This window comes from Eubalaena glacialis, chromosome 20, assembly GCF_028564815.1.
Source record: "Eubalaena glacialis isolate mEubGla1 chromosome 20, mEubGla1.1.hap2.+ XY, whole genome shotgun sequence".
In the NCBI taxonomy this organism is placed as follows: Eukaryota; Metazoa; Chordata; class Mammalia; order Artiodactyla; family Balaenidae; genus Eubalaena; species Eubalaena glacialis.
The window spans coordinates 19,975,473-19,999,235 of record NC_083735.1 but is presented as its reverse complement, the minus strand read 5'-3'; the positions used below and the strand labels follow the sequence as shown (position 1 = coordinate 19,999,235).

The following is a 23,763-nucleotide window of genomic DNA, read 5'->3' as shown; positions in this document are numbered from 1 at the left end:
GGAGTCGTGAGTGCGAGAATAATGATTGCATTTTATTCTCTTATTTGGCAAATTTTAGGAGAGTTTTAAAAACTTTTTTGGAGCTAAAACCCTAATTGAAACTTACTGAAGACTGTAAAGACATTAATATCTTTTGGTATTAATCCTAGGAGGATATTTTATATAATCAGCATTTTTCATAGTTCGTTCTTGTGTTGTAGCTATGTAGGCTTTCAACTAGTTTATTACTCATAAATTACAGAGCCTTGAAGCTACAATAGACTCAGTGATCTTATAGTTGTAGACGGGTCAACACCTACCATCAAAGGCAAGTGGATGCTTGGCTCTATTTTAAAATATTTTTATGTATAAAAATTCTCTAGTTTGTTGACTAGCCTGTTCAATATGGAATCTTGGTATGTGGTTATAGCCAGTATAGCTCTCAACGTATTTAAAAGGAAAACCTGGAGATACTTAAGGATAAAAGAATTAGGATATTCTATGCCTCCTATATACCTAACTGGATTCAGACAGATTCTGAGATTTGTATGATCCAGTTAACCTCTTCATCCTGCTATCCTTTCATCTCCTAATTTTTCTTTAATCACATGATATCTTTGTTAATCACATTTTAGATGAATTCAAATTCAACAAACACTCCCTTTTTGAGAGGCATTATGGCAACACTGAGAGAGAAAAAAAGAATAAAGCATGGTCTCTGATAATAAGGATTTCTGATTTTGTGAGTAGATAGACATGTTTAAATATCTTTAACATCGTGAAGACTGAGATTAATGCTACAGCAAAACTGGATTTTACTTGCAACATTATGACCTTGAGTAAGATATTAAACCTCTGAAAGCCTTCATTTCCTCATTTGTCAATGAGATAATTCATGTGAACCACTTGGTCCAGTGCCTGGTACAGTTCTAAAAAAAAAAAAAAATTAGCTACCTACAGCTACTTGTTATTTAAATGCTATCAATCTATATTTCTATAAAATCAAAAGAGTCCTATAGGATGCCATGAAACATCCCTTCCTCTGTATTGAATGAAACCGCTGTGTTATATGATAACAAACACAATTTTTATTGCATGTACCTGGAAATACAGAGATATAGAAATAATAGAGAAGATTCTTGGGTTTATCCCTCCATAATTTTGCTCACGCATTCATATTACTCTCTACCTATTTAATTCTAGCCTGCAACCTGCTATTGCTTTTACTCACAGGAAATTTTCCACAAATGCTGTCATTTATTTTTTTAAATTACAGTAAGGTTTTACTATGTGCTAGGCCTAGTAGATGTAGAAATGAATAAATGAAAATTCCTGTTCTTATAGTCTTGTTGGGAGAGAAAAAAAGTAAACCAATATTTACAATAAGATGATGAAAGCGATTGCCAAAGCAGAACCTGAAGCAAAGGCTATGTGCAGGTAATTTATTTGGGAATTAACCACAGGAAATGAGTAAGGGGCAGTGGGAATGAAACAGGGAAGAGAGAAATTCTTTACAAAGAATGTGTTCTCCAGTTGGCCCCATCTCTTGGAGACTGGCACATCATCCCACTGGACCTTCTGAGGTACTTTACAAATGTGTCTCAAAAATGATGTCCCCTTTGGGCCGTTGACTACACTTTCTCATTGGTCCCCTTCCCCTTTGGCCAAGGCTAATCCAGGGCTTTAATGTCCCTGAACTTTCAAGTTGTGTGTGGCTGAGCGGCTAGCTGGTCTTGCACGTAACCCATGCCACTGGGGCAGGAAATGAGAAATATGTTCTCTATTCCCACCTCCCTAGCCTCTGACTCCTTCTGCAATACCTTGCCAAGGCATTTCTGGAATCCCCACCTCGTTTACTATAGACCATTGTTGTGCCCAAGCTTCAAAGAAACATTTCACCAGTTTTTGGACCAGCTTCAAGTGGCTTTACTGGGACATTGCACCCCAAGTCATGGGTAAATGCTCTTAAATTAGTAAATACTCCACTATTAAGACTGTTCTTCTAGTTACTTTGGGCCAACATGCTCAAGCTCCACTCTCACATGCGTTCCACTTATTCCTGGCTACCTACTAACCAGATGGTGAATACTTTTGGTGTGCAAGCTATTTCCTCCCAAAGCAGGGCTATTTCCTATTCCAGTTATGCTTAGCTCTGATCCAGGATATAGGGCTGGAGGCAGTGAGGAAGAAAGCATCATCTTGTGAAGCTCTGGCTTCAGGCAGGGTTTTTGCAATGTTTCCAGGTAACGGGAAGCTGCTTTCCTTTAGCAAGAGGATGACGTCTGCCAAACTCAAGGGTTCTTCTGATGGCTTAAGATCCTCAAGCTCATCCACACAAATGCCCTATTTCAGGGCTTATGTGCAGGCAGTTTATTTGGGAAATTATTTCAAGTAGCAGGAGAGAGGGACAGTGGAAGTGAAAAAGGGAAAGGGTAAAAAGTAATACAAAGATGCATCACCTGAGAGACTGATGCTCAATCCTCAATCCTTATGACTTTTATGAAAGACTCAGAACTATCTGCCAGGTTGATATAATAGGGAACCATCTCTCCATTGGCTCTCATCTCCTAGTTGTCAAGGGTTATGCCATGCTATTAATCCCCCTGCATCTGTGGGTATCTCTACCACAGTATCAGGCAAACCCTGAGTCAGGAAGTGAGAATTATGTGAGACAGTCTGAGTTGAAGCATTGCCCAGTGCATCTGTGTAAACCTGGAGTAAGTAATCACCAAATGCATGGCTGAGCGGGGGAGGATGTGAAGAAATGGAGTGGCACACAGAGGTGTCTGAGTGTCCTATAATAAAGGCGTGGGCTCACATTTACCATTTCCCACTACACGATATACATTTGGCAGTATCATTTGTATTATTACTTATTCCTTATATAACTTTCATGAGTGCTTGCTCTGTCTTCCAAAAAATATGTAAGCTCTCTGAGAGACAAGACTTAACTTATTTCATTTATTTGAAATTTAAGATCACCCATCAATGTGCCATGTTCCCTAGAGTAGCATGTTAAATAATTGTCAATTAAATAGTAAATGTATTTCCAGCTTCTCAAATATTTTGCTTCTCAGATAATTGACTTTAAAAAGCTGTTTTTTTTAAGTGTATTTCCTAGTAAACTAACCCATAATCCTAACACTTCAAAAGAAACACTTTTTTCTTTGCCTATGTTAACTGCTGTGATCATACCACATACTTAGTACTATGCTCTTGAAAGTAGATATATTAAATAGGAGTTAATTAGCATTTAAAATAATAGTAAGCCTGTTTACTATAAATAATCCCTTTTGATAAATTTATAACCATCCAGCCATAATAATAGTGAACACTGTGGGATAATTAAAAGACTTAATTCTCAGTTACCATATGTAATGGAAAGGAGTAAGTTGTGACTTAATTTTTAAGATCATTTACCTTTGAATTTGGAATATATTATGGACTTATAACAAAAATAATGTCTTACATTTATGTAAAATCAGTGGCTTTTGCTTAAACTTATATTAAAAATTTTTTTCCTTAAATTAAGAATAGACTTTGAGGAAGTTATACCCAGCATTAGTATTGGAAGGAAGTTTATTTGGGATTTAAAGCCACAAAGAGGGTAATCTGTGTTTAAATAATTGTGACCATATATGACTTCTCTTTTTCTTTTACTTTTTTGCAAGTAGATATAGATATAGACAGACCTAATGAAGGACTCATTTTTAGATACCCAAGCTTATGATTAATTCTGAAACCGACAGAATGCATCTTGGGACTTAGTAGAGTGTAGGTTCTTCTGTCTTGGCACAGAAGGAATTCAGAGAAAGGCAGAGTGACAGGTAAGAAAAGAGTTTATTAGTATAGGCTGCTTGTGAGAGATACAAGTGGGTGGGCAAGGGAGTGCTGCCCTGAGAACTTAGTGGGCTACAGTTTTAATCACTTAAAGGAATCACTTAATCAAAGGAAAAGTGGGGAGGGGGAGAAGACCACCTTCTTCCTCATTCTTGAGTAGAAGTCATGCTTCCATCATCAGTTCCTCCTCTGTGTCGGGTGGGGGAGATTTCTTCTCCCTACGTGGTCAAACTGGGACTGTGAATGGTGCAATGGAAATGAGCAAAAAAGGCGGTAACATATACTAAAATACGGTAAATCATCTCAGGTTTCAGTATACTGTCACCTCTTCCTTATATTTTTGTTTTTAGTGTGCACGGAGGACCGTGTCCTAGGAATCATTAACTTACTGAGCTCACTGGGCAGGATGTGGGTCTCATGCCACCACTGTTTTATTGTTTTGGGGCATGTCACATGCTTCTATGCATGGTTTTGTTGCTAAGCAAGCCTGCTTGGTTTTGTGGGCAAGCAAACCTGCTTTCTTGAGTGATTCTTAACTTACAGGGGTCTCCCATACTTTTTTCTCTACTTACAATTCCCTAGTGGGATTAACTCTTTAATCACCTACTGTCCCTTTACTCTGTCGCTATCATTCCATAGCGAAACTCTTTTCACTATCATTCTCTCATGAGTGTGCAGTGGAGTTTTCTAGAAGTTATATGATATCACATCATATATGTGATGTGTGATATCACAACAGATTAAATGTAGAATCAATATGAGAATACAGCTGTCTTTTATTAAGCCAGACAGTAAGATTGGCAAAAATGTAAAACAATGTCGCCCTTTTCACTACTGTTTTTTAAAATAAAAACATTATTTATGTTAACAAGCGATTGACTTACTTTTATTGTTAAATAAATTGTTTAAATTTTTTCTCAGCTTCAATTTAGAACATGGCAAACATTGATCAATACAGCCCACATAATCAAAAGCTCTTTGGGTCCGCAATCATTTTCAAGAGGGTAAAGGTATCCTGAGATCAAAAAGTCTGAGAACTGCTGCAGTGTGTCAATAATTGTCCAATGATAGGACTAGGCAGAGAATTCAGAAAGAGAGTTCAAGGTGGACTAGAGATTCTGTGAAGGCTTTTTGGGGAAATAGGAACTTGCACTGGGTCTTAAATGATAAAGGGGAATTTGAGCATTGTAGAATAGAAAGGGCCCCCAAAGTCGGGGAGCCAAAGTCGGAGGTGCAAACCATGGAGTGGGCGGGGGTAGAGGAATTAGATGTGTTTGGCTGGAAGGGGAAAGCAAGTGGTAGCAAAGTAATGAGAAAAGTAGCAAGAGACAGGTAGGAAAGACAAAGGCTAGAACACGGGACTAGGGGAATTTAAATTTAATCATATTGGCTTTAGGGAGCCAATGAAGGTTTCCAAGCAGAAGGGTGACAAATATAATTTCGCTTGGGGGAAGTTCATTTTGATGGTGTATTAGATTCTACATGGAGGGAAAGTAGTCAAAATGTATTCTTAGGAGTCCCTGTGTAAAATGATAAGGACCAGTGCTAGAGTTTCAGGGTTTGAAGCCTGAGTGATGGGTGAGAACGGAGTAGCATTAAGGAAAACAGAGCACACGGCAGGGATTGGAAGGAAAGATAAAATATTGATAATGATGATAAATCCACCATTTGATGTTGAAGACGCTTCTGTATCATAACTACTAAATGATGTTTGATATAATTTACATATTAAGTCTTTTTTATCATATTAGAATTTTTAACTGTGCAAATTCATAAGCAGAGTGTGTGAAACATTTAAAAATTAATTTGAGGGACTTCCCTGGTGGCGCAGTGGTTAAGAATCTACCTGCCAATGCAGGGAACACGGCTTCGAGTCCTGGTCCGGGAAGATCCCATATGCCGCGGAGCAACTAAGCCCGTGCGCCACAACTATTGAGCCTGCGCTCTAGAGCCCACGAGCCACAACTACTGAGCCTGCGTGCTGCAACTACTGAAGCCCGTGTGCCTAGAGCCCATGCTCCGCAACGAAGAGTAGCCCCTGCTCGCCGCAAGCAGAGAAAGCCCGCGCGCAGCAACAAAGACCCAACACAGCCAAAAATAAATAATAAATAAATAAATAAAAATTATTTTGAATAACTGATGATTCTCCATTTTAATCATGCGAGGTCACTGAAAGTTTACTGTAATTTCCACATTGATATCAACTATTGGTCTGTTTTACTTCATAATCAAGAAAATGTATTTCTTGTTAATTTAAAATTGTTAGTTCACGTATTATCAGCCCCTTTGTGTGCGAAGCATGAATGTCCCTGCAGCTTGTCCCTGCAGCAACAGCTTCAATATCACTGCGCGAAATAAATCCCTGCGTTACAATGCTTTTTGTCTCCTTCTTTAAAAGCTCCATATGCATCCCCCTCATCCTACCCTATATTCATTTACATATAATTTTAATGAGTAAAAAATGACTTTTAGTAATAAAACCAGTGTGGATTAAACCCCATTAACTAATAAATTGGGGTATTTACATTTTGAGCTTTTTGATTAGTCCTGGTTTTAGTTCAGGAAATATCCTTTGACATATATCTTAATAACTAATTTAGCCCCTAGAATAGATGATGAACTCTTGCAGGAAATCAACTGAATTTGTCATAATATTCTACAAATAAAACTTAATGACTGATTATAATTTCAGTTAAATACTTAATTTTGCCAATATGAAAAAAATTATACTTAACTCAGCATTCGTGGTGTTTAAAAAAAAAAAACTACCCGTTATTTCTTTCCTTGAAAAATGACAGGGTTAAAAATGAACATTTATTCAGTGAAATAAAATTATTGGGCATATGAATATTGGCATATAAGGTACCTTATTTGGTGAGTTTAGGAAATAAATTAGGAAGAAAGCCATGTACCTGAATATTCAGTATATAGTTTATTCATTACATTTTAAAGTTCAATTTAACCTTTTATATATAATTCAAAAGAAGAGATAATTGAAAAGAAGTAAAAATAAGTTAAATTGGCCACTTGTATCCTAACAAATTACAGCATTTTTAAACCATGAAAACTACAAATCAAAATAATCCTGTTAAGTATTCAGCAGCAAACTCACATCTGTCCAAGCTCAGACAATATGTTTGCCATAATAAGGAGAGTGAAATTATCTCTTCTGCTCACCTGGCTTCATAGTTTCCTTTCCAATGTTTTCCTGGCTCTGTAGAACACTTCTTCAATTATTTCAGAATCTCTGAGATACTCTCCACGCGCTCCTGTGACCCTCTTGGATTCTTTTCTCTTAAAAAAAATTGCTACAGATTGCATGAATTAAATAGCTTCAATCATTTGTCCATATCCCTATCTTCCTTGTATATAATTTCATTAAGATGAATTGCATTGTCTTAGTGAGTCTAGAATACTCTGGAAGCATTCTGCCAAAAAAGCAGCCAGACTTTGGACTTTGACCTCAGGGCATCTGATTTATAAGAATTTAAGAAAGTGATGCCCTCCCCATTGGTTCTCACAGTGGCCCCCCAGTTACTAACCAATGCACAGTTCCTTGAAATGATATTTCTTGACCCTACCATACGCTCCACTGGCCCCTCCTGATACATGAAACATGCTGAACAAATAAGTGAAATGCTGCTCGAGATAACCAGACATTCAACATAATTAAATCATGTGCTGGGGGATGTTTCTGAAAACATCCCAAACAGAAACGTTAGGTTCTAAAATGTAATTGTACAGGTGCGTGCTCTTTAGTACTATAATTCCATTTGGTGGATCTTCTACTCGACTATTCCTTAATACTGTGTTTTAAATATGAATTTATATTGAATTTGATAGATATTCTAGGGCAAAAATCTAACAATGAAAAGATCATATGCAAAGGATTTTTATAAATGCTACTAAATTATATGAATAAAAGGGAATATTTTTAAAAATATTTTATTTATTTATTTATTTTTTATATTTATTTTTGTTGAGTCCTCGTTTCTGTGTGAGGGCTTTCTCTAGTTGCGGCAAGCGGGGACCACTTTTCCATCGCGGCGCGCGGGCCTCTTCACTGTCGCGGCCTCTCTTGTTGCGGAGCACAGGCTCCAGACGCGCAGGCTCAGTAGCTGTGGCTCATGGGCCTAGTTGCTCCGCGGCATGTGGGATCTCCCCAGACCAGGGCTCGAACCCGTGTCCCCTGCATTAGCAGGCAGACTCTCAACCACTGCGCCACCAGGGAAGCCCAAAAGGGAATATTTTAATGCTATGGGAAGTAGCACTAGGTTGAGGTTTAACAATACCTATAAAAATAATCTAATTCCTGTTGATTATGTAGACATAGTACTTCAAGATTTCAGTTACTAAGATACAGTTTTAAAATAATTGAGTATACTTTATCATAACATAAAAAATTATTTTTATTGTAGAATATTTCTAAGAAACACTCAGCATAGAAAACTTGTTTTAAATAGCCAAGTGTTTGAAAAATACTAAAATTACTTAGATATACTATCTAACAAATGAATATGTTTAGGAAAATGAGAAAGGGCTGCTAGGATTAAATATTAATGCCTAATGTTTCCAAACTGTGCTTTTCAAACTGTGTTTCTTGGAGTTCTAGGTGTTTTCTCTTTACACTGTCCGCTATGTAACACATAGCGGCATCGGTATAACAGATCTGGGGGAAAAGGTTTTTATTCTCCTGTATTGCATCACAGACAGTGTTAGGAATATGGGGCTGAAGTCTCTGTTCACATTCTTGCTCCCTGGTAGTCTATCCTCCACACAGCAGCTAGAGGGATGCTTTGACACCTCACTGATCAGCTCATCTCTCCAGTGGAAACCTGCCGGATATCTAGCCATGTTTCTTAGGCAAGGACTATGCCTATAGTATCTAGTAGAGTAGAGTTCATGTCTGGATTCAGTTAAATATTTATTGAGCACCTAGGACCACAGTGGGAGATAACAGAATTTACAATGGTTTTTTTTTTTAATTTTATTTATTTATTTATTTTTGGCTGCGTTGGGTCTCCGTCACTGCACACGGGCTTTCCCTAGTTGCAGCGAGTGGGGGCCACTCCTCGCCGCAGTACACGGGCTTCTCACTGCGGTGGCCTCTCCCGCCGCAGAGCACGGGCTCCAGGCACGCGGGCTTTCAGCAGTTGTGGCACGCGGGCCCAACAACCGCGGCTCACGGGCTCCAGAGCGCAGGCTCAGCAGCCGTGACGCACGGGCCCAGCTGCTCAGCGGCATGTGGGATCCTCCCGGACCAGGGCCCGAACCCGCGCCCCGTGCATTGGCAGGCGGACTCCCAACCACTGCGCCACCAGGGAAGTCCCAGAATTTACAATGTTTTAGGTACTGTTCTAAATTATTGGCATGCATTCACTTCTTTCATCTTCATTGTCTTATTCTTATCCTCATTTTCCAAATAAAGAAGCTGAGACACAGAGAGGTGATGTAATCTGCCTAAGATCACACAGCTAGTTAAGAAGAAGAGGAAGGGGTCTAGCTCCAGCGCCCATGCTCCCAAGGACTCCGCGGTAATCGGTGCCGGGAGTACAAAGGTAAATTAGATACAGTCCTTGTCCTCAGAGTGTTTACTATTCAGCAGGAGGGAAACATATTTTCAATGTAATGGTAAAAGATAATCGTGACACTAGCAAATATTTATTAAGAATTTATATATTCTGAGCTTTGTAATAATTCCCTTATATGTATTGTTTAATTTAGCCTCACAAGAATCCTATAGATTTTTTGATTAGGAAATTAAGATAATTTTGCTCAAGATGAGAAGAACAAATTAGCTCCTGACTAACTAGCTCCTGGTTCTAACAGGCCTTAGTTTTCCTCTGTTGAATTATAAAAAACTTCACAGAACACACCAACCTTGGACAAGGCCACTCTGTGACTGTGACAGAGAAAGACAAAAACGAGTCCCGTTATAATCTTGTCAGGACATAGACAAAAAGAAGAGCACATTACAAACCACAAAAATGACCAAACATTTCCCTATCTCAGCTGATATAAGTGACTTGTCCTTTTCTGATCAATTTTATCTTTAGCTCTACTTTGTTCCTCTAACCTTCTAGACAGAAATTATTCAGACACCATCATGGACTTGCCCCTGTTTCTGACAGTTCCTAATCCAGAGCAGAACCATATTTTTAAAAATACTTCCAAAAATTTTAAAAACAAGCCTAAATCCTACAGCAGTTTCTTCTAACACTGTCTTACTGAGATTCCCCCAGTTCCTCATGATGAGCTATCTTCTTTGTTTGCAATGAGCCAATAAACTCAACTTACTTCCACTTCAGGTGTGTTCTTTGGCTGGAGGATATTAACAGACACTCAGGTTCCACTAAGGTTGGGCTGAGACCCTCACTGTTGGACCAGGACACTAGACTCAGTAATAAGGTGCACATTGGACCCCTTTGAAATCTCTACCTGCTCAAGTGCTCAAGGTATCACCCTAGCCACTTATGGGAGGTTAATTTCACTCTGAACTAAGCTCTGATTATTATTTCATTGTGATTCTTCAGCATTGGGTTTTTTGTTTACTTACTTAAGAACAAGTTCTTTTGGGACTTTTTTGGTCATATGATCAGATTTATGTTGTTTCTCGGTGAATTGTTTTCTGGCCTTGTCATATTCACTTCTATGGTCTGCTTGTTTATTCTATAAGAAGAAAAGTCTCTAAGGAGGGGATGGACATAGACCTGATAAGTCCATCTTTCAGCCAGTGCTGAAGAAGGAGTTCAGAAGGTGTCAACAGACTAATGTTCTTTGAGTAAAAATGCATTAGGTCACCATTTCAAAAACTTGTAAGGAGTTTTCCCTCAGTCTTGTGAGAAATAATTTATGTAGTTTCACCTGCCCAGAGTCGGGGTTAGTTTTCTGGCTCCTGATCAGGGCAAGTTTCAGAGATACAAGTTTGCACAAACACCAACTTTACTGACCACTGGAGTTCTCATGGGGCCATCTTGATCTAACTCTGCAACTCATTCAAGCCAAACCCCTCTTTCCTTTATGTTTTCTAAATATAAGATAGACTTACCCTCTGACTGGTGAAATTTCCCAGAGACGATGTGAAACTGCAATGACTGCTGGGGGAACTTTTGACATTAGCAAGATGTTCATTTGATAGCTCCCTTGGAACAAAAGGGGAAGAAACTCTCATGGGGAGATTGTCTTGTCTACAACAAAGAGATTATTTTATTCAATGTAGAAGACTCCTCTTTCATTTCATTTCTTCAGGGTACAATAATCCCTGGCTTTTAAACTGAATGGCTTGATGAAATTGTCAAACACTCTTTCTCTCTTTTGTGTATATATGCCAAAATGTGTTTTCCTGCATCTAAACTTTGTCTCCTCTACTTGCAAATGAGGAGACAATTAGCTCTTTTCAGTGATAATTTAATATTTGTTGGAAGTTGGCTTCTTCTCACTTCTTATTTTTCTATTTCTGTTATTCTCCCCCTCTTCTTCTTGTGCTTGGGAAATCTTAAAGAGTAACAGATTAGAAAAATCATTTTGCTTGTATACATGCACTCTGGGGATATCTAGTGCAAACACTAAAAGTTGTTTAAAAAAAAGAAAAACATTATTGTGTTACATTTGTTTTAAAAATTGTAGAGGCTTCAATGTGCACTTACTAGCCTTCATTACTATAATTATGAGATTAAAAAAGAGATATTAGTTCTAATATATGAAATAACTTTTGGCATTATTTAAAGAGTCTGTTAAATTTAGTTTACCATATAAAAATAATATTAGCACAATATTTAGATTTATACAAATCAGGGTTAAATTTCACACAGTTTAAATTCCCTAAAATGATTTATGATTTAAGTAGATTATTTTTTTAATTAAAAATATATGAAAACATATATATGTGTGTGTATACATATATGTATTTATACATAATGATAACAGTGGACATCTTTTTAAATGTTTAATTTTATGAAATTCTTACAATGTTGCCAATCATGAGAACTTAATGTATTAACTAAGATTATATTCCAGGTTCTTAACTAACTTCAAGACCTTGGACTATTCAGGACAGTAGTGACTATTATAATAGCCACTGTAGCTACTGAAATTTAAATTGCTTAAAATTAAATAAATTAAACATTCAATTCCTCAATTGCACTAACCACAGTTCAAGTGCTCAGTAGTCACATATGGCCAGTGGCTACCATATTAGACAGTACAAATATAGAACATTTCCATAATCAGAGAGTTGCATTAACAGCAGACTTAGACATATGATTAAGCTACTTAGAAAATAATCTTTGGGTTCTGGGTATTTTTAAGTAAGAAAGATAAAGCAACACTGATCACTGAAAACATTCTGCACCCAATTCCAATGTGTGGCAGGATTTTTCCGTAGCACCAGGAATTCTCAAACACCACCTGGGTGTCCTAAAATTGAACTCAATTTTGGCACTATTTACCCCAGAGATAGGAGATAGCCTCAGATCTCACAAGTTAAGTCCTCAGCCCTACAAGACTACACACCTCCCTTCCTCTCTCCTCACCCCCCCGCCCCTCCTTAGACTCCAGACACAAACCCAGGTTAACACCTGTGCTTCTGACTGATAGTCCATAAATTGGAAGTTCCAATGACCTGGGTTCTATTAATTTGCTAGAGTGGCTCAGAGAATCAGGGAAACATTTTACTTATTAGGCTATTGGTTTGTTATAAAAGGATGTAACTCAGGATCAGCCACATAGAAGAGATGCCTAGAGAAATGTATGAGATAAATGGTGCAGAGCTTCCATGCTATCTCCAAGTGCATCATTCTCCCCCCCAGATCTTCACCTGTTCACCAACTCAGAAGCTCTCTGAACTCAAGCCTTCATTACATAGACATGATTGATTAAATCATTGACCATCTGCGATTGATTCAACCTCCAGCCCCGTTCCCTGCTCTCCCCTCCCCAGAGGTCAGGTGTTGAGACTGAAAGCTTCAACCCTTTCATCACCTCGTTAGTTCTCCAGGCAACTAGCACCATCCTTAGGTGCTTTCCAAATCTCACCTGATCAATGTTACAAAAGAGACTTTTATCACTCTCATCACTTAGGAAATTCCAAGGAAATTCCAAGGAAATCTCATCACTTAGGAAATTCCAAATTTGATTTGCCAGAAACAGGACAAATATGGTCTTCAAAATGCTTTGATAACATCCCTCTAAAAGAGTATGGAAGACTAGATATCCTTTTGTGCATTTTAAAGCAAATATCTAAAACTTCTCATCATAAGTTTAAATAGCTGCAAAGAATAAAATTTCCAACAAGTTATAAATACTGACATTTAAAAAATAAGTCACAGCATTCTTTTAAATATTTCCAAAGTATGGAAATGATGGTCATCATTATCCATTACAAAACTAACAAACAAGAAGGAGCTCTTCTTTATAACAGTTGAATATTTTATATTACATTTTTACCCTCCTGAACTTGTATTTCCATTCTATTGCCTCCAAGGATTTTAAATATGTGCTTTTCATAAAATTCTTTATTAAAAAGTAAATTTTGTATTGAAATATAACACACATAAATACATCATAAGTTTCTGGCTCAATACATTTTTACGAAGAATGTACACTCATCTAATAGCCAGCATTCAGATCAAGAAATAGGTTGTAAAATATTTTTAGCACCCCAGGGTTGTCTCTTGGGTCCTCTTCCACTGTCCTGACTTCTAATCTGGGATAATAAATATAATAACCAACAACGGCTAGATCATACATAAAAATAGAGCTTGGATCCACAACCTGCAGCAGCCTACCCAGGAAACCAACCCCTTATCTATCATAACCCAATAAGCCAGGCTGCTATAAGTTGGACTAGTAGGAAGTTAGATTGCTAGCTTTAATAACAATCTAGGAAACCAAACAATAACTTCTGTAATAATTGATCCTGAATGGCCAGGGCTTGATTAGTAACTGACAGCTTCCCTAATTTTTGTCCCTGCTTCCAGCTTAAGACCAACTAAAGAAAGCTATATATGTGCCCCTAGACAGTCACATAGGTGCCCCCTTCTGGTTAGCCCACCTACAGCTTCCCACATGTCAACAGCCTCCAGTCATAGCACACCTGAAGCCTTCCTCTTTTTCTACTACTAATGTTTCCTACTTTTGTGCCTGCCTTTGAGTCTTTGCCCAAACTCAGGTGATGGCAGCTGACTCACTTGCTATTGCAAGCTCTGAATAAATTGCCTTTGCCTGTTCTCATTTGGTTGATCTTTGTTTATTTCTACAAACCCCAATATATTAGTTTTGTGTCTGGATCTTTATGCTGTAAAATTCATTCATATTATGTATAAGTGTCATTAGTTTGTTTTTATTGATATATAGTGTTACTATATCACAAATTATTTCTCTATTTTACTGTGATGGATATTTGGTCTTTTTCCAGCTTGGGGCTTTTATGAATAAAGCTGCTACACAAATGGGTACATATCAGGTGCTGACTATATGTTTATGTGGAACTTTTGGGTCTTGGGTAGGTGTATTTAGCTTTAGCACGTACTGCCAAACAATTTTTCAAGGTGATTAAACCAATTTACTCTCCCACAGGCAGTATAATCTGATAGAATTTTATCCTAATGTATATTTTTTTATGCTTGGAAGTCTTTTATTGATTTTTTTATGCTTCAGAGTCATTCTTCTATGCAGACAAAAGAGTTGTATAAATTGAAATTTGATATAAACAAACTTCTGTGACCATGAGGCTATATTAAAATTTATGTTTTGCACTGAGTTATCATTAGTTATTAGTAGTACCCAATTGATCAAAATAACATGTGTTATGAATTTGAGAAAACAGTAATAAACAGGAAAAGCAAAACTGTATTGGGAAAACATTACTTGTAGAAATAAAGTTTTTTAAAATTAGTTTATGCATCTGTGGATAAAAATTATTGCTAGAATGAGAATATTCGGCATCACTTTCTTCTTTAGATTTTTGTTTATGTTAAGTGCTAAGAAACTATGTTCACAATAAGTAGACAGGAGTAGAAGACGTCTGTTATCACAATATCACTCAGTTCTTTGAACTACTGTTGAGTAAAAATGTCCCAATGGGATCAGAGATTGCCATTAGCTAGAAGGGCCAGATCCTTACTAATTCCTCAAAGCTCTTCTCCATCGTCGGAGAAGGCAATTATGTCTGTCTCTGGTTCCAGGTAAAGTGTTGGATAAACAGGACTCTCGCATATTCCCGGGACCCGGTGTTGGTTTCAGTGGCAGGACAGCCTACGGTTCAGATCAGCGAGGTGGAAAACCGTGACCTCCGCTGCCGGGGTCTCGGGGTGGAGTCCGGCCGAGAGCGCAGCGCAGCGCAGCTCCTTCGCCACGCCCACTTCCTGCCCCATCCCGCGCCTTTCCAGGTCTCTTCTTCCAGTGAACCGGATGCTCCGTCAGTTTCCTCCTCGGCGTCCTCCGGTGTTTCCCGGCTCCCTGGCAAGGCCGCAGGCATCCACGGGGGACGGTTAGGGGGCTCCCGGCGGCTGGCCTGGCAGGTGTAGGGCGCCGGTAGGAGCTGGGCGCACACGGTTACCGAGCGTGGAGGAGACACGTCCCTGCGGCGATGGGTGCCAGGGGCGCTCCTTCACGCCGGAGGCAGTCGGGGCGGCGACCGCGGTATCTGCCCACCGGGAGCTTTCCCTTTCTCCTCCTCCTGCTGCTTCTTTGCATCCAGCTCGGTGGAGGACAGAAGAAAAAGGAGGTAGAATGAATCCTCTGGGCATTCCCGGGAGGGCCAGGACGGGTCCTGGCAGGTGGGCCGCGTTCCTAGGCAGCCTTCCCGCGTTGCTAGGCAGCCGGGCCGCCGGGTGTGGGTGATGGCTGTTTGGGGAGCGGTTGGGAGGCCTTTGCGCGAGTCCTTTGGGCTCCACAGTTTCAAAAGTGGGGTTGCCCAGTGCTTTCTCAAAAAACAACGAAGCATCGTCTTTTGTGCGCCTAGCACCTCACACCTTTAAGACACGGAGCGTTTTTGACCCTTACTTGAAGGCAGAGTTTCGGGGCCGTCGAGTCAGTAAAAAAGAGTGTGTTGGATGTGAAAACACCGTTTAGGAGTATTTCAAACCTATAGGAACGAGTTGTCCCTTGTGTTCATTACCCTGCTCCCTTCGTTATCCGTTTCAGGAGGCAACAGATCATATTGAGACCGTGTTTAAAGTTATTCTGTATTTTATATACATTTTTAAAGCTGTATATTTTTCTTTATATTAAACTCAAGGTATAATTGTGCCAATAACCTCACATTTAGGTTGCGCAAATTTATTTGTGAAATTCAGATCACCTGATTTTAATCTTAGTCCTATAGTAACTCTGATGAGGACGCGGATTGAAGTAACTGACCGTACTTAAAGTAGTTGTAGAGTTATTTGTGAATTTCAGTTATCCATCTCTACCTTGGATGGTTGATCTTGTGGGATTAGAAAAAAAAATTATTTTGGAAATGTGAGTAAGGTTTCTAATTGTACGTCATTTTAGTGAGAGTGTCTCTCCATATTAATTGCAAATAGTTTTTCCTGGTGAAGTTTTATTTACATACACGTGGCTCTAATTCGGGTTTCAAATATTACCGCAACTTTCTTGATAGCTGGGTAGAAAGAGTGAAGAAACAGCCTCACACACAAGTAACTCTGATTCTCTTTCTCTTTACTCCTTGCCTGAAACAACTCTGAACTCAGTATTTTCCCTTTAACTTTTTAATTTTAACTTTTTTTACTTTAACATAAAAATAGGCCTTAGTGAAATTCTTGGTGGTGGTATAGTAAGAGGTTTGGTGAAGAACCACTGTTAAATTAAGACTGTATTTACAAATATAACGATTTTTTTGCCTAGCATTTGGTATTTATATACATTTCTTAGATTTCATAGTTTTTCTATTTTTTAAAATTTTTTATCTTATAACCTTGCCAACATATTTAAAATTTATTTATTTTTATATTTTAAATTTAATTTTATTTATTTTTATACAGCAGGTTCTTATTATCTATTTTGTACATATTAGTGTATACATGTCAATCCCAATCTCCCAATTCATCCCACCACTACCCCCCCCCCCCACGGCTTTACCCCCTTGGTGTCCATACGTTTGTTCTCTACATCTGTGTCTCTATTTCTGCCTTGCAAACTGGTTCATCTGTACCATTTTTCTAGGTTCCACATATATGAGTTAATATACGATATTTGTTTTACTCTTTCTGGCTTACTTCATTCTGTATGACAGTCTCTAGGTCCATCCACGTCTCTACAAATGACCCAATTTCGTTCCTTTTTATGGCTGAATAATATTCCATTGTACATATGTACCACATCTTCTTTATCCATTCGTCTGTCGATGGACATTTAGGTTGCTTCCATGACCTGGCTTTGTAAATAGTGCTGCAGTGAACACTGGGGTGCGTGTGTCTTTTTGAATTGTGGTTTTCTGTGGGTATATGCCCAGGAGTGGGATTGCTGGGTCATATGGTAATTCTGTTTTTAGTTTTTTAAGGAACCTCCATACTGTTCTCCATAGTGGCTGTATCAATTTGCATTCCCACCAACAGTGCAAGAGGGTTCCCTTTTCTCCACACCTTCTCCAACATTTGTTGTTTGTAGATTTTCTGATGATGGCCATTCTAACCAGTGTGAGGTGATAACTCATTGTAGTTTTGATTTGCATTTCTCTAATAATTAGTGATGTTGAGCAGCTTTTCATATGCCTCTTGGCCATCTGTATGTCTTCTTTGGAGAAATGTCTATTTAGGTCTTCTGCCCATTTTTTGATTGGGTTGTTTTTTTAATAGTGAGGTGCATGAGCTCTTTATATATTTTGGAGATTAATCCTTTGTCCGTTGATTCATCTGCAAATATTTTCTCCCATTCTGAGGGTTGTCTTTTGGTCTTGTTTATGGTTTCCTTTGCTGTGCAAAAGCTTTTAAGTTTCATTAGGTCCCATTTGTTTATTTTTGTTTTTATTTCCATTACTCCAGGAGGTGGGTCAAAAAAGATCTTGCTATGATTTATGTCATAGAGTGTTCTTCCTATGTTTTCCTCTAAGAGTTTTATAGTGTCCAGTCTTACATTTAGGTCTTTAATCCATATTGAGGTTATTTTTATGTATGGTGTTAGGGAGTGTTCTGATTTCATTCTTTGACATGTAGCTGTCCAGTTTTCCCGGCACCACTTACTGAAGAGACTGTCTTTTCTCCATTGTATATCCCTGCCTCCTTTGTCATAGATTAGTTGACCATAGGTGCGTGGGTTTATCTCTGGGCTTTCTATCCTGTTCCATTGATCTGTATTTCTGTTTTTGGGTCAGTACCATATTGTCTTGATTACTGTAGCTTTGTAGTATAGTCTGAAGTCAGGGAGTCTGATTCCTCCAGCTCCGTTTTTTCCCCTCAAGATTGCTTTGGCTATTCCGGGTCTTTTGTGTCTCCATACAAATTTTAAGATTTTTTGTTCTAGTTCTGTAAAAAATGCCATTGGTAATTTGATAGGGATTTCATTGAATCTGTAGATTGCTTTGGGTAGTATAGTCATTTTCACAATATTGATTCTTCCAATCCAAGAACATGGTATATCTCTCCATCTGTTTGTGTCATCTTTAATTTCTTTCATCAGTGTCTTATAGTTTTCTGAGTACAGGTCTTTTACCTCCTTAGGTAGGTTTATTCCTAGGTATTTTATTCTTTTTGTTGCAATGGTGAATGGGATTGTTTCCTTAATTTCTCTTTCTGGTCTTTCGTCGTTAGTGTATAGGAATGCAAGAGATTTCTGTGCATTAATTTTGTATCCTGCAACTTTACCAAATTCGTTGATTAGCTCCAGTAGTTTTCTGGTGGCATCTTTAGGATTCTCTATGTATAGTATCATGTCATCTGCAAACAGTGACAGTTTTACTTCTTCTTTTCCAATTTGTATTCCTTTTATTTCTTTTTCTTCTCTGATTTCCATGGCTAGGACTTCCAAAACTATGTTGAATAATAGTGGCGAGAGTGGACATCCTTCTTCTTTCTCATCTTAGAGGAAATGCTTTCAGTTTTTCACCATTGAGAATGATGTTTGCTGTGGGCATAGTTTTTCTTGAGAAAGGGAGGAGATTTGAAAAGTAGTTTTTTTGTGTGTAGATTACCAGAGCAGAGGGCATTAAAAACAATGAGGAACTCCAAGCAAATTCTGATGATTTATCTCCTAGAGAGATCATCGTAACCATGGTAACTTTCAGTTGGGAGGGGGAAAAAAGCCCCAAAAAGAAGTCTAAAAAGTGTACATCTTCAAAGCATCTTAGCATCTCCAATTGTAAGACTACTTTAACATGTGACATTTGTTAATTTAGTATAATTATAGATTGTGATAACATCTATTTCCATTAAATATTTTTTATAAAGGTTATTTTAAAAATGCAAAATTAGGGAGAAAATTGTTGAGGATTTAAAAAGGATGTCTTCCAAAATTTTTATTTCTCTTAAATAGGAGAGTCTAATAATACTACATGGTGATATTGTAGAATACACATATTTTATTTAAGGAAAATAGCAAAATAACATATAGTTGAAGTTTTAATACTTTACTAAATGAGCATGCATGTCTCTGAAATGCAGTCTGGTTCGGTATCTGGTACTCAGTTCAGAAACTATGATCTCCTCCAATACTGGAAAAAAAACATTCTTTCTTGGAAATATAGGTCACAAGTGTGTTACTTTTCTAGGGATATTCCAGAGTTGTTTTGATCATATGTGGTGGCTGCTGCTGCTTTTTTTTTTTTTTTTTTGGTTAGTTTAGAACCTGTTGCCCAGTATGAGATTTGACACCATTGAGCCAGAAAAATGTAACAGCTGGAACTTAATTTACTACAATAAATATTACAAACATAAGTACTGGAATAGTTGACTTGGCATGGATCGTGTATTCTTTCGTTCTGGGGAACCCAAACGGAAATCTAAAGTTGAACCTGGAATCAGGAATTGGACGATAGTTGCTTTTAAGGAAGTAACATTTATGACAGTAATAGTTACCACCATAGATTTTTGAATAGAACTGATGGTCCAGTTACCATTCATATCCTATCTAATTGACATCAAACCACTTAACTTCCCTGAATTTTAGTTCTTTTGTTTGGAAATACAGGTATAATACATACATCTCAGTGTTGTCATTGGGATTAAATAAGACTGTATTTAAAGTGTTTAGTGCAATGCCTAGAACATAACAAATGATCAGTAATTTGGTAGCTGCTATTATATATTCTTCATTTAAATGAAAGATAGACATGATAATGAGATCCTATAATGTGATAAAAATTTTTTTCAAATTAATTTTTTTGCTAAATAAACTGACTTTATAATAATTGTAAATGATATAGTTTATGGAATAAAATGTTCATTACTTATTTTATTATGAAACACTGAGAATTCCAAACTCTAACATTGCTTGAGAACTTCCCAAGAGGAGATTTTACATCATGGAAGAATTGGTAGTATTCATGGATTTGTGTATGTGTGTCTACATATATAGGTATACATCTGTTTCTAAATGAAGACATTTTCATTCATCAAAAAATAGTTTTGCCATATTCTTTAAGAATATAGTCAATAGAAATAGTTAAATAGGCACAGAAAATTGACGGGAGATTTTTATGGTCAGTTTCCTTAATTACATTGAATACAGTCATGTTAGGTGATTTTTGAATCCTCATGTTAAGTGATGGATTTGTGGGAGACTTTACCTTCTTAGTAGTATACGATTTGCATTTCTGATGCATCATGGGTTTCTATTATTTTGACAGTTTCTCTGTTTCTTATATTGTTAACACTTATCAGTTAATCAGCTTTATTTAGAATTGTTTTAATCTCTAATGACCTCTTATAATAGTATGAAAAGAGCTCAAATTCTGTAATGATTTCGAGTGGACTTAATGACTTTACCATCATCAAAAGCAGCTACCGTCAGCCCTTCAAATCTGGGGGTCTTGTACCTGCATTCAGAGAGGGCCGACTGTACCACACCATTTTGTAGCATGAGGGACTCGAGCAGTTTCAGATTTTGGTATCTGCTGGGGTCCTGGAAGCAATCCCCCTTGGATACTGAAGGACAACTGTAATATAATAATTTATACTTTCTGTAAAGAAAATGATTAGCGAATAGGCTACAACATGTAGGTAGCGGCTCACAAATATTTTTTAAGAGAGAAGTAGTGTTATTAGTTGCCTCTGAGATAACTTCTATAAGCACACTTTACACTGAGATGTATATATCCAGTTATTCTTTAGTGGCACAGCCTTGAAATAGAGACTTTAGTGTCTTAGCAAATGATAGGGAGAGGATGGAGGTAAGCAATGGATTTTGATTTTACCTTTAAGCAGAGAACTTAGATGGAAGAAATAGTTTGTAAACATATGAGCACAACTTTAAGAAATGCATAGTAATTATACATTGATATGTATACACATATACACCTGTCATGCTGATGTCAGGCAGTTGTGTCAGCTAAGTTAGATTTTGTGTACAGTAACTCCTTGAAGAGTAATTGGAAATGACTGGTCTCACTTAAAATGGCCCAAACTGCTTGTCAATAACTTTGAGGCTTACCCTGCCGCAGTTTCATGGATAATGGCAGAAGGCATGGGATTCCTGGGTCACAGGCGGACAGTTTATTACAGTAATAGAATTGCCAGAGTATCAGCGTTTGTGCTGGTGACGCAGGCCAGCTGACACCTGCGAATGTAGTGAATTTCAGAGCAGGAGAGGACCTTGAGCTTATGGAATCCAAATCTTTCATGATGGGCAGTAAACGTATTTGACTTCAGCCTTAGAGGGAGTCACTGTCTTTATTAAATTGGAAAGTAAACAAACCTGATCTTTGTTCTAGAAGGGACAGTGTCTAGCAGAGCTGTGTGCTATACAAACATCCTTGAAAAGATAGCCTAGAACAAAGTCAGTCAGTACTTGTCCTTGCAAGTTATGTAGAAACCGTGACGAACCGTCTGCCTACGCAAGGGATCTAACCTGGGTCAAAAGGGAACACTTCAGGATACTTTCTTCCACATACACAAAACACCAGCATGTTCAGCCCCTTGTATATGTGTTCTCTTCTACGTGGAAGACACAGAGAAAGGGAAAGGGTAGAAACATGAAACTTGAGCCACAGATTCATCAGCTATTTGTTAACTGTTTTGGGCTGCATTTACTTGTGCATATTCTCTTTAGCCTTAAGTAGTCAGTGAGTTTGGATGTGAGTGTGATCAGTATGCCTGTGACTACCTTAGTAGTCTCCAGGTTTGTTTGGTGTATTAGACCATGTAATGATTGCTTCTTTCCATAAGACTCCCACCTGCAGCATCATGCTAATTTCACCAAGATAGAAGATTTACCTTTGGCTAAGTATAGGAGTAACTCTTCTCCTGCTAGATCATGAACAAATGTAACACTGTGTGCATGCGTATGTGTGGACCAAATAGGTAGTATTTACGTCAGTCTCTATCCAGTTTTTATTCTATCCATTGGCAAGATTTCTGCAGCTTCTCAAATTGAGCATAAGAACCTGTTGTATAAAAAAATAAATAAAATAAAATTCAAAAAAGAAAAAAAATTGAGCATACCTAAAAGGGAACTCTCAATCCTTTCCTCTGCCCATCTGGCCCATCTGTTTTCTCATTGCTCTCAACAGTGCTGTTTTATGGGGAACACATTTTAACCTTATTTTTTTTTAAGTAATCACTTGCCATATATAATACTATATCTTTGTAGCTCTTATGTTTTGCACGTTGTACACAGAGAGGCTGACTTCACATAATTTCTTGCAGAGTCGTACATAGATTTAAGGAGAGCATCTTGCAAAAATATGATTCCTCTATTATACATAGATATGTAAAACATAAATATTTAGTTTGAATAGTAAAATTTCAAATATATTATTCCGAAAAATAGACAGTATTTTTTTTCATAGTAGTTGATATCTGTCTATCTCCCTGCTTGCCTGATTGTCTCTCTGTTTAATGTCAGAAGGAAAAAGGTCAGTGTCAACAGTGAGCTTATGTTACACAGTGTTTCACAATCTGTGATAAAAGTCCTCACTTAGAAGTATAGCATCCTGAAGCCATTGATGAGTTGAAAAAAGTTAAGAATAAAAGGAAGTCTTTACTAACATTTATTGTTATTACATTTTTGGTTGCTCATGTGAAGATACCTAACTAGTTTGATGTTTGGAAGTGAAAAGGAAATTTTCTTTCCCCTGTATGTTACTATGAGAACTCAACCATCTTTAATGAAAAGGGGCACTTGAGTATAGGTCAGGTAAATTGTGGTACTGATTTTATTAAATGGAACTGTTTATTTTAGATGTGTATTTTTAGAGATGGCTTAATATTGCTGTCAATATGATTTGACTCAACTTTTGGAGAAATATTGTGGTTCAGTGTCTTCTCTGCTTGGAAACAAAGCAAACCATTGGAAAGTTAGTTCATATGATTTTTGTGGTAAAACTTAAGGTACAAGATTGATTACAAATTGTAAGTTCTGCTTACCGTTCATATTAAATATTAAATATAATGAGACACTGTCCTATAATTTAGTGAATTTAACAAACTTGGGAGTTGGAAATAAGGCTTATTTCAGGAAATGAAAAAAAACATAACAGGAGAGTCGATAGAGGATAGAATGCCAGGAATTTCACCTAAATTGTTTATAATCATCACAGTATCTTGGTGATTGTGACAGAGTTTCCTTTGCCTTACCTTTGTCTTTGTTAACAGTATACCTTGGTTTTATTTAAGTAATAGGAGGAATTGGGACTATCCCAAGCCCCAAGCAATCATTTTTATTAGTCAAAGATTATCATGATTATCCAGTACCCTGCAAATTATTGGTTTAGGGGTGAGCATGATACAATTATGTGGGGCTTTTGGAAGTTTCCTCCTTCTTCATAAAGGACCCAAAGTGGGGTAATTC

At 37.6% G+C, this 23,763-nt stretch overlaps 1 protein-coding gene across 3 annotated transcripts in view; it reads left to right on the top strand.

Moving 5' to 3' along the window:
* Window positions 1–15,211: 15,211 nt before the first annotated feature.
* TUSC3 (tumor suppressor candidate 3) overlaps window positions 15,212–23,763 on the top strand; it is a 184,893-nt gene continuing 176,341 nt past the window's right edge. For all 3 annotated transcript variants that reach the window (XM_061177633.1, XM_061177632.1, XM_061177634.1), the window contains exon 1: window positions 15,212–15,544. In XM_061177633.1, the coding sequence (XP_061033616.1) occupies window positions 15,407–15,544 (138 nt within the window). In that variant the 5' untranslated portion in view covers window positions 15,212–15,406. The remainder of the gene's footprint in view (window positions 15,545–23,763) is intronic.